The sequence below is a fragment of the Euwallacea fornicatus genome, chromosome 6 (assembly GCF_040115645.1).
Source record: "Euwallacea fornicatus isolate EFF26 chromosome 6, ASM4011564v1, whole genome shotgun sequence".
NCBI classification, from domain to species: Eukaryota; Metazoa; Arthropoda; class Insecta; order Coleoptera; family Curculionidae; genus Euwallacea; species Euwallacea fornicatus.
Genome location: NC_089546.1, coordinates 5,832,272 through 5,847,705, shown reverse-complemented (window position 1 = coordinate 5,847,705; position 15,434 = coordinate 5,832,272). Strand labels below are relative to the sequence as shown.

The window sequence follows — 15,434 nt, the reverse complement described above, 5'->3', positions numbered from 1 at the left end:
AATTGTGAATGCCATATACACGGTTAAATCTTTGTTTACATTTGGCGTTACCATCGTGCGAATTTAGTTTATTATACTTATGAAATAATAAAAATATCATCTTGTGACGGTTTAATCATTAGAGTAACTCGAAATGGAGGATTGCTGAGACCCAACATCCCGAAAAGTGCACGTCGGCTTCAAAACTTGGAAACGCAAGAGTGCCATGCTCGAGCGATATTCAGTTGTTATTCAATCGCCGAATACAGTAAACGCGCGTCGTGTCCACGGACTACCCCGGGAAGACATTCGAACATCGCAATCTTAGTTATCTTTTAGATATTCTTAACCGACACATAGTTTTCTGGTTATGTGAATGGAAGTAATGAAAATAGTACCTAGTTGATTCAGAATGACATTACGTGAACGTTTCAGGCGCCTGTAGTGAATTTTTTCAGTGACGAAATTTTTTTCTCGAAAGTGCGCAAAATGGTTTTCAAAGTTACGCAACGGGTTGTACTGTGTTTCCACCATCAAATAGGTCACACGAAGTTTTTTACTGATCACCATATGCGATAAACCCATTGGGATCATGCCCCACCAATCCGATAGTTAGGCAATGGTTTAGATAATATTACTCATTATTCCACAGTTAATTAGAAAATTTAATTTTAATTTGAATACGTCACCCCTCCATCCCAATGGCTGTTTTTAGAAACTACTACAACAGGAGAATCCTTAGTTGGACGGTCACGGTTTCTTGTCTTTACTTGCTCTGCAGCACAGCAATTGTCACAATATCCTGCAGCTTAACCAACGGAGAAAGGCTCCGCCATCAGCACGTGAAACCCAGTCACTTAGAAAAAGATTCAATTGTAGAGGATAATTCCAAAACGACAGTACTAAGCTGTCCGAATTGTCTGTTTAAGCACAACAGAGATAGAGACTCATTGGAGTCCGATGAATTACGGTTAGATGCTATCAAACAGCAGATTCTACAAAAATTAGGCCTAAAGGCGAAACCAAATGTAACTCATAGTCTTCCTAAAGAATTGGTAATGGCCACTTTGAGCCGGACACAAAAGGAGGAGTTTTCCAGAATGTACGAGGAATACCACTATTGGGGAGATAGCAGTAACTTGGAAACGGTGGATGTGGATGATTTTTATGGGAAAACCAGTGAAATAATTTCTTTTGCTGAGCAAGGTAACGTATGTATATAAAGTAATGAAAGTAAGTAAGACACATTGTTGAGGGTTGGTAGAGAGAGGGGTAATGACCACTAGCGAATGATAATTGACCTGGTTGCTGTATCAGAAATGCCCGATTAAACAAATTTCGTATACGTATTTTGAAGTTTCCGTTTCGTTCATATTTCAATTTTGTGGCTTCACAGAAATATTTCACAATCTGAGATGATGATGGATTGTTTTCGTTTACAGCTCGGTATCGATCGCGTTTGCAATGTAAAAATATTGACAATTCCCGGTAATAGTTGGACTTTAAACTAAAATCAAGAACCATATTCGCGTTATACAGCAAATAATTGAAACATTCATCAGTATGAATAAGTCAGCTAAGGTTTTCTAGTTCAATCGATAAGACTTGTTTCACACGTCGATAATGTAGTACATATTGTTAAAATAGGTCAAATAATAATTATTTGATTTTACGTATGCGATTTGCATATCCGAATATTGATGTAATGAATTTGGACATTTAAGCCGAATAATCGGACATGTCTGGAACTTTCCATTTTAATTTATGTTCATTAATATTATAACTAAGAACATTCTTCAATAAACTGTTCACCAAAGTAGTCGAAACGGCAATTTTTTAATTATTTTTGAGAGCTCGTATTTCAGAAAGGCCTTATTCGATTTTCACGAACAAAATGTACTGGAAAAGTCTGTTTCTTTCAGAATTATTAGCCAAAACTCATTTTTAGAAAAAAAAGTTCCAACCCTACACAGCCCAAAGAAGAATGTGATGTAATATTGTTCATTTCCAACCCACTAAATTTGGTAGCAAGTCATTTCAGAATTGTAGTTATAACTTATATTATAACAACAGTTGATATGATATACATATATATATAATATATTCAGTGCCTTTGATCGATATCTCGGGACATGTTTGATGATTTTTTTAAATAATAAAAAACTTCTCTTTTATAATCAATTGATTTCGTTCAAATAGGGTGAGGTATCTCTGAAATACAGGTCGATTAAATAAAATATCATAACTTTTTGAAAATAGTTTATATTTTTTTAAATTGATTTAAAAATACACCAAACGTGTTGAGAGATATATAGAGACTAAAGTTCTAAAATAACGGCAGCTACCAAAGGTAGTGATTTGAAAATGAATAATTTTGTATGACATTTTTTTACCCTTTATGTATCTTTTTTAGGATGAGTATTTGTCACCGATTCCAGAAGTGACAGGTTTTCAAAATCTATCATATCGTTTTTAAAATACGTGCTTTTAAAAATAACACAAAAAATGTCCCGTTTAGATAATTTTTATGAGCACTTCGTGAAACACGTACATACATACATAAGTATACAGTCTGATCAAAGGGAAACGGGAGCACAGAAATAGTGTATTTTCCTTTTCCTATAAAACTTAACGAAGAAATTTTGCCCTTCAATAAATCATACGCCACAAGATAAATTCTAGAAAGGAATGAGGAAATGCAGAAAATCAGGGAAATGCACTCAGAGTGCAGGACGAAGTGGTCGAGTCATCCGAACATCGTCGATGGGGTACATTGCAATCAAAAGCGGGCGTAACGTTCGATAAATCATCAAGGACCCGCGTTCTTTGACTCGGACAGCAAAGGGCTTTTACATTGGAAACTTGAAGGGGAATTTAATAATAATGATTGTAGTTAGCGTGGCTCGATACTAATTGGCGTAATGGTGATCCGGTTGAAAGGAACACCAAATACTATGTATGTGCATATGTTGCCATGATTGGATCGGATTAAGGGAGCAAAAGTATGTATGTATGTCTGCTTCTTCTCGTAGGGTCAAAGTGAGCGTAATCCGCGAAGTGCCCATCAAGATAGTTATGGACTGGATAATCACGTTCGAACCACCGCGAGTTAGCTCATTGTTTCGTTCAAAAATAACTGATAATCTAAGGTTTGATGGTAAAAAATGATCATTCACGTGTTAAAAAAATACGAGTAAAATGTGTTGCTGGCTAAGTGCCTAAAAAGGGTGTTTATGGATGATGGCAGATACATAAGCAAAAACATAATAAAAATAACGCTCTACGATGGATAGCACGGTTGCCACGTTGACTTGGGTCAAATAAGACGTAGGTCTTAACACTTGTCTAAACTTAAGTCTAGACAAAGCAAACGTCACAAAAAGTTGTCTAGACTGCTGGCGCGGTTGCCACGTAGACTTGGGTCTAGTAATACATAGGTCTTAACATTAAAAATCCTGAATGTCTATAGAATGCTGTTTTTACTGGCCTTCTTTTAAGTATTTAAACTTTCTTACGCAGAGCCACTTTGAAACTCCCCGTTCAATTAGGAAAATTTTAGATAATTTACAAAAGTATCGAATAATGCATACGGTTTTTTTTATAATTGACCGGAAATTTATTTGAGTTATTACATATGAAGTTTGATTGGAAATCTAAGGAATATATTTGGAATGTTAAATTTACTGTCGTATGTCATCTCGTATTTCGGTTATTATCAACTTTTGAATTTTCTTTTTTACATAAGGAATTTGAAGTTTAGTTATGTACCATTAAATAATCCCGTGGTTCAGGTAGCCTCCCTCCCCTTCTTCACCACTGTCAATGAATTTAGTAATAGGCAATATTATCTCTATGGTCAATGAAAGCAAAGGAGTGCTAAATAAGTTTTCGGCAACTTAGAGTACCCTGTTAAAATGTTTTGCCCTAATTTCGAGGTCCTGGTATACCGCTTTTTCCCGTCATTTCGTGTCTATTTCTCCATTAATCACATGCAACATTGAAAACTAATGAAATTATACAAAGTATAAAGTGAAGACCGGAGAGTAGTGGAGAGTGTATTTTGGGGAGAAAATTGGCCGTCAAGTAGCGGGTTACATCATCGGCAACGACACTCGTGCTGCGTCTGTATTTACCCACGTGGTAGCGTCTTCCTTCCAATCCCAGACGTTAGACGCCGCGTCGGGCTGGAGCCGGCGCCATCGATCGAGGCGTCGCGGCGTCGGCGACGGAGATCGACCTCACGTGCGGACCACGTGGAACTCAGGTGACAACCCGGACTGCGATTTTGCCATGACGTCATACCGATCATATGATCATGCAGGTGGCAAGAGCGTATTTTACTTGGGGCAATGTGTGCCGTATGGCTTCCACCGTGATACAAATTAGGTAACAGTAATATTTTACAGTGATGAGGGCAACGAATTTTTTAATAGGCATAAACGTTGACCAGTTGTGCATTTCTCATTGCTTATTTATTAAAAAATCGTTTTTGAGGTCTTTTAAAAAAAACCATACAATTGTTAATGCGTTGAAAGGCAAATTTGAAAATATTAAGGTCTATTTCGATTTTATTCGTTTATAATTTATACGCTTTATTCGCTAGTTCTGCAGTTAATTAAGTCAAATATGAAGGATCTCTTTCGACTCTGTTCGGTTCGATTCATCTCAAGTCGATATAAGCTCAGATAGAAACCGGCAATGTCCAATGGTATGTTGGGGCTGCAGGAAAAGGTCCTACCAGCGCCATCGACCTTGTCCTTTTACGGTATTTCGACTAAATATTGAAATATAAGCAGTCAAACATCGTGCATAGGGCAGAACTGTGGCCAACAGGAATTTTTCGTTGCTTCATTAATTATCCTGCATATATGTTAAAATTTAGTGGGTGGCACTAAATAACCACCTTCTTAGCAATTTTAAGCCCATAATTCTTATAGTTTTTATTTTATCGGACAGTCGTATATAATCATGTATGCACGTAGCAAAACAGAAAAATTTGAATCTCCCAAATGATCTTAGATGGAGATTTGCACTAATAACTGCTAAGTAGTTGTCGCTGTGGGAAAGTGTGGGGCGCGATCTAGGAAGCATCACAGAGTAATCTATGTACTATATCTCAGAAACGGTTTCAGAGACCCATTAGTCGATAAAAACGGGTAGATACGAAATAAAGTGAAATTTACAAATAAAAATGTGCGAGTAGACCTTGTGGCATGGAAACAAGTCATTTTGGCAAAAAGCTCCTTGTATATTATCTACCAAATTTTTATTTTTATTTAGTTCAATGTAAGCTTTGTGAAAAAAAAACAAACTAAATTGAGCCATAAGAATTAATTAAAAATATCTTTGAGTTTCCAAAATGATTTGCGTATGTATTCGAATACACGAAAAACTGGTATTATTTAGATTTTGTACATCGTTCAGTGAAGTCTTGCTGTTATAATTATCCATCTTGCATACATATATTACAAAATGCCTAGGCTGGAAATTTCTACTCACAAGCGAGCTTAACTTATTTGTATAAGTTCGACTCCATAAATTCTCGAACGATATTAAAGATTTTGATTTTTCTTGAAAGCATTTCAGTTTGCGAAGTTCGAAGTTTGTAAGTTAAAGCGAGTTGCTCTATTCAATTTTCCTAACTTATATTTTAACTGGCACGATAGCAGTCGTGCCTGAACTTGATAACTTTTTGATGGATTTTTTTAATCTTTTGCTTCGAGGATACCTATTTATTAAAAAAATATATAGTGAGTGACTAAGTTATGCCATAAAATTGAAATAAAATAATTAATATTAGTAAAAGAGAACTATTACACTGGATTCCAGGGCAAAAATCTGATTAGAATCCTTTTTTCACATTCTCGATAACCTGTTGGACAAATAGAATATAGAGGGAGCCCAATGAGTAAAGTTTTTTTAAACACCCTGGATCTCTGAAGCAAAAATAGCGCCAACTTTTCCCTGTCAACTTTTGTTTATATAAACATCGAATAATGATGGAAATAGTCTCAATTTTTGTATCGTTGAGAGAAATGTAACAATGACCTTAATAATTGTTTTAGGATCGTGGGTCAATCAAAATAGGCTCCTTGAATTCCTAATTGCAGACGAAGGAAGCCAGCCAGGTCAAGATTTTAGAGTCAAGCAAGCGAGTTTATGGTTAAAATCGGATTTTATCAAAAGATCTTCGAGTAAATGTCGCATAACAGACATATTTGTTTTTCAAGTCATATCTAATAGGTTACCAGAGTCAGTTACGCTTAGTTCTAAGGCAAGTATGATATAAGGAATACCCATTAAAAGTATTTATTATATTCTAACGTGTGTTATGCCTTTTCAGCAATTCGAGCGATTAGCAGGCGATCCAGTAGCAATAGTATCTCTAAACGCCTCCTCTAGCGGGTGGCAAAAAATAGACGTTACTCAAATGGTCAGCACGTGGCTCAGTGAACCTCTTCTCCTAAAAGACAAATTAAAATTGTTCGTGGATTGTAGCTGTTGTGGAAACTGGCGAATACATTTATTTAATCATAAGGACAACGAAAAAGTGATAAACCGTAATAGGCCTTTTTTAGTGATCCACACTGACCCAAATTCTGCGAAGAGAGTAAAACGGAGAGCAATAGACTGTTCAGGAGATTCAGGTAGGTAGCGGGTAATAAATCTACCTATATTTGTATGTGTCGAAACTTTAAAAGTTTCTGAACATAAATATGTGAATGAGAATAACAAAATAAAAATGCATCGGTTTCTTCCTCAGAGATTCTTTCAGTACTTTGTTTTTTTTTTGGTGCAGGAAGAGATAAACATCAAAACTAGTTGTTCTAATTAGGACCGTTACATCTTTAGATTTACTTTCTTCGCGATTCACTAACGCGTTTTAGATGGCCCACATTTAATAAAAATTACAAAAGTAAACGCGAATTTTTTAAAGTGAAACGTGGAAAAGAATCACCCTTTTTAAATTATAGTATGTCCTAATTACACGTTCATCTAAAAATTCACTTAAAAACATTCCCCATTAAAGACGAGCAAAGTTATTAATAAAGACGGGGGTTTAATCGTTGTTAAAATTTATATTTTTTGTTTAATTTAGCAGGTATCTTACAGTATTTTTCTTTTTCAGGAAATCAATGTTGCAAGCAACGTTTTTATGTAAATTTTAAGGCTCTAGGATGGGAGGATTGGGTTATAGCTCCACAAGGGTAAGATATAGAAATCCATAACCATTTTGTAAAAGAATCTAACGGGGTGTTAAAATAAAAAAAAAACTTGAGTGTCCTGGAACTCATTTGGTAAATATATTTTACAGCTACTATGCGAATTACTGTAGAGGCGACTGTGGTCATCATCGAACCCCAGACACGTTCGTATCCTACCACACGCACGTCATTGAGGAGGTCCGAAAAACGCAACATCTATCTGGCATGACACCATGTTGCGCTCCCTTGAAGTTCTCCAGCATGTCTCTAATTTATTATGGGCCGGAATCTACCATAATCAAAAGAGACTTGCCTAAAATGGTGGTCGATGAATGTGGCTGTCCGTAAGATTGAAAATGCGCTTCCGTATTCACTGGACAACGATTTTGATGCAATTTCTATGCATCAGTTTCGAGCGATTAGGTAAAGTTATGTGATAAAATGATTTGAGAGGAATAAAATCGGGTGACAGGTTTCGGATGTGTGTGGTGGATAGTTGAATAAGACATTGCGAGTTTAAGGCGAATTAATGCGGCCCGATATTAACAATTTTACGGAGATATCGTAGAAATCGGGGAATATTAGGTTTGCTTGAGGGTGTCAGTAATACTTCTACTAGGGTGTGTCTGAGTGAAAGATTGTTTTCTAACGGTTTTAGGATTATGGCCACGCATTTATTACGAAGTTTTTCAATACCTATCCATTACCAAAATATCTTGAAAATTTCGTTGATTTAAAATTTTTAATGTCTTTTAATTTTTTTGTTATCGCTTATTTATATTAAAATTTGAGGTAGGCATTCTTTATAACAAGTATTCTGGTCAATTATTATTCCACTACCTAGTTCAAAAGTTTAAACGAAAAAAGAAAAAAAGATTTGTAGTTAACATAGGAAAAAATTTCAACAATCTGGAATATACCTAAGTTACACCCGTTCCATTTAAGGTTTAAACATTAAATGAACCAAGTATTTTTTGACATCAATCCGTTGGTTTATTTCGTACCGCCACTTTTGCCATTTTAACAGACAAATATGGGTTTGATTCAATAATTTATGGACTATTATAAACATACAATAATAATAATACTAAAGATAAGAAAGCAATCAAATCAAAGAGCTTTTTCACTATATTAATATATTGTAACAACCGAGGTGTTATAAGTTCGTTATTTATATAAGATACCTAGCTAGGTAGTTGTGTATAAATAAGTAGAGCAATGAATTATTGAAAATACATGAATTATTACTAAAATATCAATAAGAAATTACAATTCAGTATTACGGTCAGGTTCTACTGACTCCCGCTGTGTATTTTAAGCTATTATAGGTATATTAATAAAACCTTAAAATTTCATAGTAAAAAGTTACTTTTTATAAAGTGTTTAAAAGAAACTGTACAATAAAATCTAGCTTTTGCAAAATTAAATAAAATTTGATATTAACAGGCCATTGTAGCTGAAATAAAATGACAGAATAATTTTTATCATAAAATTGAAAACAAAAATTGTTCCTGAACGATATGACACTATTATTGAAAATGCAGTCTATTAATAAAATCTTTCAAATATATCGAAAACTTTGTGTATATTCCACAATCCATGTCATGTTCAATTTTCTTTTCATTTTTGGTGCGGTAGGTACCAAAAAGCACTTAGTCACCGCTTCAAAATAAAATCACAAGATTTGCAACATCCTACACAAGCTTTTTACCATCGAATGATTATTGCCACGTCCCTTTAATGTACACGAATTCATGTTCAAATTTATAGATAGGGTTGTGTGTCCAGTCTCGGACGGGAATTAAAATCCACTTATAAATGTCTACTTGTCCGCCCCTAGGATTTTTTAACTATAGAAGTTTGGACTGGAGCGTGCCTCAACTTTTATTAACGCCTTCGCTACGCTCACGCATAAAAATGAATCGATTATTAATTGCCGCCATTAATGAACGAGTTTGTTAAATAACAATAGAAGAGGTGCTGGGCAAATGACTTAATGTTTTACTCGCACTAGTCAGTAACTGGAGTCTATTTATTTTCAATCAAAACAAACGAGCACATACAGGCATAGCATTATTATCGGACAGGACCGCACTTGGGCTCTCTTAAAATGTACTAAAAGACGTTATGTGACCTCATTGCTAAACTGTATTAATAAATTAAAAGTTGAAATATATGAAGATATAAACGGATTACAAACAACAATAGCAATTAGTAATATGCATATGTAGGTACATACAGAAAAATCGAAAGTGAAACAAATTACAACGCTGTAAAATGATTCGTCAGTTGCAGATCTACACCAATCAGCGGTCGGCCACGTGGCGGTTGACACGTGTGCTATTTGGATCGTGTCTATCGTGACAACAAATAGACTATAGAGCTCTGGGCGCAGACTGTCAAGGACACTCTATACGAATAATTTTTTCATTCTCCACTAGTTTTGTCCTGTATGTACATATTTTCTCTAGAATATAATAAGCTATGTCGGGATTTTGATATTCCCATGTTGCGTGAATGTTAGTAGCGAGAGTAAGAGCGGTTTCGATTGTGGCAAAATTCGTTAGTTCTTGTGATATAAATGCGAGTAGAAACGTACTAATATTTCAATGGAAAATCAAAACTTTCGCTTTTCTGACAATGTACGGCCCAAATTCATAGATACTTATTTGAAAATGATACATCTGATAAATTCATAGATTTTTATTCATAAATTTGCATTTACGACCTAACAAACAACTATAAAAATTTTTAATAATAAGCTTTGACATCTTATTCTAAATAATGTGTTAAATCAATAATTAAACAACCTTTAATAAATAAATAACGAAATTGACCTCGCAAATGAACATCAAAGTTTAAACATCATAAATGTTGATACTACAGAAAAAAGTATGGAATGTATAAGCATTGATTTCGATTTATTTATGACGTTTTTATTGAAATTTCAATATTTAGTTACCGTTTACGATTAGTACGTAAATATCTCGCTCATCGTCAAGACTGAATCGGATAAGAGAGAGCCATTTGAAGCATGAGCATGTTCTATTCAGGAAGCAGTAAGTAACGAGATAGAAGTACATACGTCAATGTATTATGCAGAGAGGGCATAACACTAAAAATACGGCCCTGTTAAGGCAATCCCCTGATGTAGAAAAATGGAGAAGCACCACTATCTCGTGTATTTATAAAAACTTTTGGCAAGGGGAAAAATTTGGCTCAGCGCCGGAGTTTAACATGCCCTAAAATATGTGCAATATATGAAGTTTTACGAGTTGTAAGTTATTGCCCGAGTATTGTTATCCATAGGGTCTTTTGTTATTTCAGCCACCCCGCACCATATTTCAATAGGTTTTCGTCAATGCGGTTATCAAATTAGTTATGGATATGATGAAGGATAAACATAAGCGAGACAGTTTTAATTCTTGACAATTGATTCAAAGTTGGACGTGTGCCAAAACAATGCGGTAAAGCACTCACGTCAGTTCTGAATTAGAAACTTAGCCATTTGTGTAGTCAGTCAGGAAATGCATAGTTTCGTGTAACGATTGTAACAGTACCTAATCATTATTATTACTGGTCCCATTTGTTAATCGAGTCAGGACATGAAGCTGTTTTTTCATTACGCAGTTAGTTGTAAAATGAAAAAAGTTTAGTTGTCAGTTTTGATATCCGAAAATGTCACTTTATTAGTCAAAAATAGAAAAATATATTTAAAATTTTTACAATCAAAAAAATAAAAATGACTTGAAGCATCATGGCAAAATGAGTAAGTGGTTTCGAATGAGGCATATTATTCACATTCCGAAGGAATATTATGTCTTAAATAATTTTTATTTTACGAGCATATACTTAGATGCAGATTTCACGTATCTGCATTTAACGCCTCTTTTTACAATATCATGCAGTATATAAAAAAAAAGACGCGGTTACTTCATTTATTGCCAAACCCGAATCAGCCGACTGCTAGATAGAGGTCGACGCCTCGGCGACGCCGACGACTCGACGTCTACAATGCCGTTGCCATCCGAGTATTCGCATACGATGTCGGGGATTCATAATTTCTTGATTCTTCTTAACATATTTGAAAATTCGTTGGTTTTGTGTGTTTTTATATCAGGACTTCTAATGGTCAATATTTTGACATTTCTGTGGACATTCGTATAATATATTAAAAATATTCTCGGCTTGGTCCATATAAAAGAGCGTCTCAATCGTTTCCGATGTCAGAAAGCGTGAGAAGTTGAGTCGTATATGTATGTATGGAAGTTAATAATAATTTAACGAGCAAATCTACAGAGTGTTGCTAAATGGTAGGTCCATCCGCTAACTACAGACTCCTTGAGCGAAAATAATTAGATTTTATGTGACTTTTTCTTTGGCGGTCTATGCTCAGTGTCGACAGTGTTGAAGTTGTTAAAAAAATTGTTGATAACATCGTTGTTTCATGATATATTTTAATGAAATTTTGCAGTAATGCACAATTTGATGAAGTGCACTTTTCTTATAATTTGGTTAAAAAATTTGAAAGTAGAGTGGTGGTGAAACGCGGGTGATGGACACCTCCCCCCCCCCCTCCACACTTTTTTGCGGACGACAATCCTGAACGTGTTTAATTTTTTAAACTAAATATTCCTTTATCATTATTTTTTATTTGCCGTTTTTTTTAGGAAATATTTTAGTGCATTTGTTCGTAATACGTGGTACCTATTTTTCGATTATATCGGGCACGTATTTATTATTTATTTCTGTGTAAAATGCACGATATATTATAGTTCTTAAGATAATAATTAGCTTTTGTTTATTAAACAATATTCAGAGTAACTTTCAAATTTTATTTGCAAATAAATTTGTGGTCTTACATTTATACTAATGTTACTAACACAAATGGCTAATGGGAAAGAATTTTTATCGTTTTCAGAAATGGCTGAAATAGCTTTAATGATGAGAATATAGTTAACATAATAAAATTAATAATAGTAATGCTTTATGGTATCGGAGTAAATGATTTTTACTACTTACAGGAAAATACAGTTCTAATGCTAGTTTAGCGGTTAGATGTTATATTCCTAGCCGACAGCATCCAAAAAGAAAATGCATCTCCAATTTGATTAAGATAATTTAAGATTGTCATGTGTCAATATATTATGTTTTCAAAGATAGGTTTTCGATATAAACGAAAAATGGGTACTATCGATTGAGACATAATATGCTGGAATATCCTCTAAATTAAGAGGTAAATTAAAATTTTACAAAAAAAAAATATAAAGGAACATTTAGTTTAAACAATTAAACACGTTCGATATTGGCGTGCGCAAAAAAAGTTGAACGGGGGTATCCATGACTCCCCATTTACCCAACTATAGTTTCAATTTTTTTTTAACCCAAATATCAGAAAAAGTGCTCCTCATCGAACTGTATGACTGCAAATTTTCATCCAAGTATGTCGAAAAACACCGAAGTGATTGACAAAATTAATTTGTTTCAATAACTTCAATACTCTGTATAGTGCGTCAACGAAAAAAGTCGCATAAAAAAAATCTAATTATTTTCGCTCAAGTAATCGGTGATTAGCGAATTGGTCTACTAATTTGCAAAACACCGTAGTAATACCGTCGATTAAAAATTGATAAAAGTGGGATTGTTAATCGCTTTTTAATTTTCTTGTACTTATAAAATTTCTACTTTAAATTTGAGTTACTCTGCTTTAAAAAACTTAACTCTTCATAAGTGATGTACTGCATGTAACTATCAAATTAGTTGTGATTAGTGAGAAGTAAGCAGGCAGCCGCATGAAATCAATCACATAACGCGGGCAAAATCTAATATTAATCGCAGACCATTAATGAATGATTTTGTGTACATTAGAATTGAAAGAACTTGTGAATACTCAGTCGACAGCAAATTATACGATTATTATTTGTCTAGCAAATTTACCTTCAACCTTCAATAAATCCGAATACTTTAGACTAGAATAACCCGAAAATGGTATTGAAAATTTTTTAAAAATAATTCAAATTTTACTACTTGCTCATTACTGAAATCTTGACTTTTACTTATCGTTACCAGCAAAGATACTTTATGTTTATATTGAACTATCAAAGTACTGTGTGGACCGAAAAATGTCCTAAAACCTTTGACTGCAAAATTGGTTTCAGATATAATTTTCTTGTCTTTTCTGGAATATGATTTTACTTAATTCTTGGTCGAAGTCAGAAATTAAAGAAGTTCTGTAATGTTGATGATTTCCTGTTAGTTTTTTTACCATCGAATTTAAATAGCTGAGTAAGTTAACAATCCATATTTATAAAATTATTCTCATTGAGAAACCTTCCCGCCCCAAACAAAACCTTTATAAATTCATAATGGCGAATACAACAGGCGCTTTTTATTTTTTATGCCTCGGGGAAGATGAACCCTTTTAACCTATTTTTTTATGGTTTTCTTTCATGGTTGCATGAAAAAAGATCCCTAATGTTTTGCTCTCTATCTAATATTCGGCGGTTGATTGTTTCTCTGATTTTTGCCGAGGTCATTAGCAAGAACAATCTGTTTTAATTTCATACCGAATGACCCAAGCTAATAACTTAGTGATGTTCGTCTTCAACATTTATATTACTCTATAAATACTTTCGTTCGTCACTCACTGGGCAAATAAACATTTCATTTAAAGATTTCGTGCATAAACGTCAACATGGAAAGTTTCAAATTAAATTTTCATCACCTTTATTACTTGTTTGATATCTGTGATTGTTGTTCACAGTCCCAATGCAACTGGCTCAAGAGCGATAAATCACAAATATAAAGTTTATACGGCGTAACGGCATAGGTTTTAAGCAATACGAATGGACACTTCTGATCATTACTTGAAGGCTTCGTTCCGTGATGACGCTCATTTTCCTATTTTTCTAGGCCTTTTCCCTTTTTTTCTCGAACAACCAGTCGGTAAATGGGAGGTTTATAAAAATTGCGTTATTGATAGAAATCACAGATAGAAATGAAGCGTAAAACAGCCAACTATCGACGTACAAATAAGGCCTTAAACAGAGAGTCTGCGCTTGCGTTTGATTTGATTAATCGACGTCAGCAAATGAGCCATTTTCGAAATATGATTTTCGTGTTCGATTTAAAAGCTTTTCGTCTTTTGCAGTGTTTCGGGTGGAGCCTGATCGGTTATGGTTTCTAGTTATTATCTGCAAATTTGAATGCCGACTCAAGGTCAATTTCATAGTGGTACAAATTATAAATGCCGTAACAGCATTTAATATTGCGTGTAGCTGCAATTGCAGGTTTCTAATAGAAAATTTTATACAGGGTGTAAAAAATTTAAATTAATATGGAAAACCAATTACATAGGTGAACAAAAAAAACTTTCATTTTACTGCCCATTCCTGAACGCCAAATTTCGAATTTTTATGAGCAAAACCAACCATAAACCTCGTGTGTAATTAAAATGTTGGCTTTTGCGTGTTATACAATGATCAATAGATACATATTTAAGTTTTTACGGCTATTTAAAATACAGGTTTTTAATGTTTAAGGATTTGGATTAGTGCGGATAATACATGTGAAATTTGTGAACTCGTGCAGGTCGTTGCAATACCAAAATATACAATAAGAATTTTAAACGACCATTACGTGCTTATAGGAATTCCACAAGCGAGAAGTGGCTAGTACGAGGATAGCTCCAGAAGTGCCCGAACTAACATAAATGGCAATTTTTTTCATAAAATTTCCCTATGTTACAAAAACCTGACCTTAAAAAGCTTATGTTTGAAGTTGGAAGGTCCCACGTTAATTTGTGTTTGTTTTGGAGCAGTTTTAGTAAATGCTTATAAAGATTTTATCAATATAGAAAAAATTGGCCATCGATACGTAATTCAATATTTCCATTTGAAAGGTCTTAGTCCATCCAACATTAAAGCGGAATTAAATTCTACTCTGGGGGAATCTCGTCTTTCGTTAACAACTATTTAATATTACCTATTAGGTAGCATAGTTTAAACGTGCTCGTACGAGCTTTCAAGACGAACTCCAAAGTGGTCGGCCCAATGACAGTTTAGATGTCAACTCTCCAAATATTGTGATAGAAATCCGCAAAACTGTGCTGGAAGATAGATATTTCAAAAAGTACTGCACATCCCATTTTACCGAGCTATTGGAAATGACAAAATTTTGCGCGAAATGGATGCCGCGATGACTCACAAACATGAAGAAAAACAGTGCTGTGGGGATGTTTCAAGGAAGTGT

At 34.3% G+C, this 15,434-nt stretch overlaps 1 protein-coding gene across 1 annotated transcript; it reads left to right on the top strand.

Moving 5' to 3' along the window:
• Positions 1–243: 243 nt before the first annotated feature.
• Actbeta (Activin-beta) lies at positions 244–8,754 on the top strand. Its single transcript, XM_066283183.1, has 5 exons — positions 244–1,185; positions 6,045–6,253; positions 6,323–6,626; positions 7,109–7,187; positions 7,295–8,754. The coding sequence occupies exons 1-5, from the start codon at positions 681–683 to the stop codon at positions 7,530–7,532; spliced, it is 1,335 nt and encodes a 444-aa protein (XP_066139280.1). The 5' UTR covers positions 244–680; the 3' UTR covers positions 7,533–8,754.
• The last annotated feature ends 6,680 nt before the right edge of the window (positions 8,755–15,434 follow it).

Excerpts from the sequence above, each read along its gene's own strand:
- Actbeta (XM_066283183.1), top strand. The coding sequence starts at position 681 with ATGGCTGTTTTTAGAAACTACTACAACAGGAGAATCCTTAGTTGGACG. Across the intron at positions 1,186-6,044 it reads AATTTCTTTTGCTGAGCAAG|GATCGTGGGTCAATCAAAAT; the intron begins GTAACGTATGTA and ends TAATTGTTTTAG. Across the intron at positions 7,188-7,294 it reads TGGGTTATAGCTCCACAAGG|CTACTATGCGAATTACTGTA; the intron begins GTAAGATATAGA and ends TATATTTTACAG.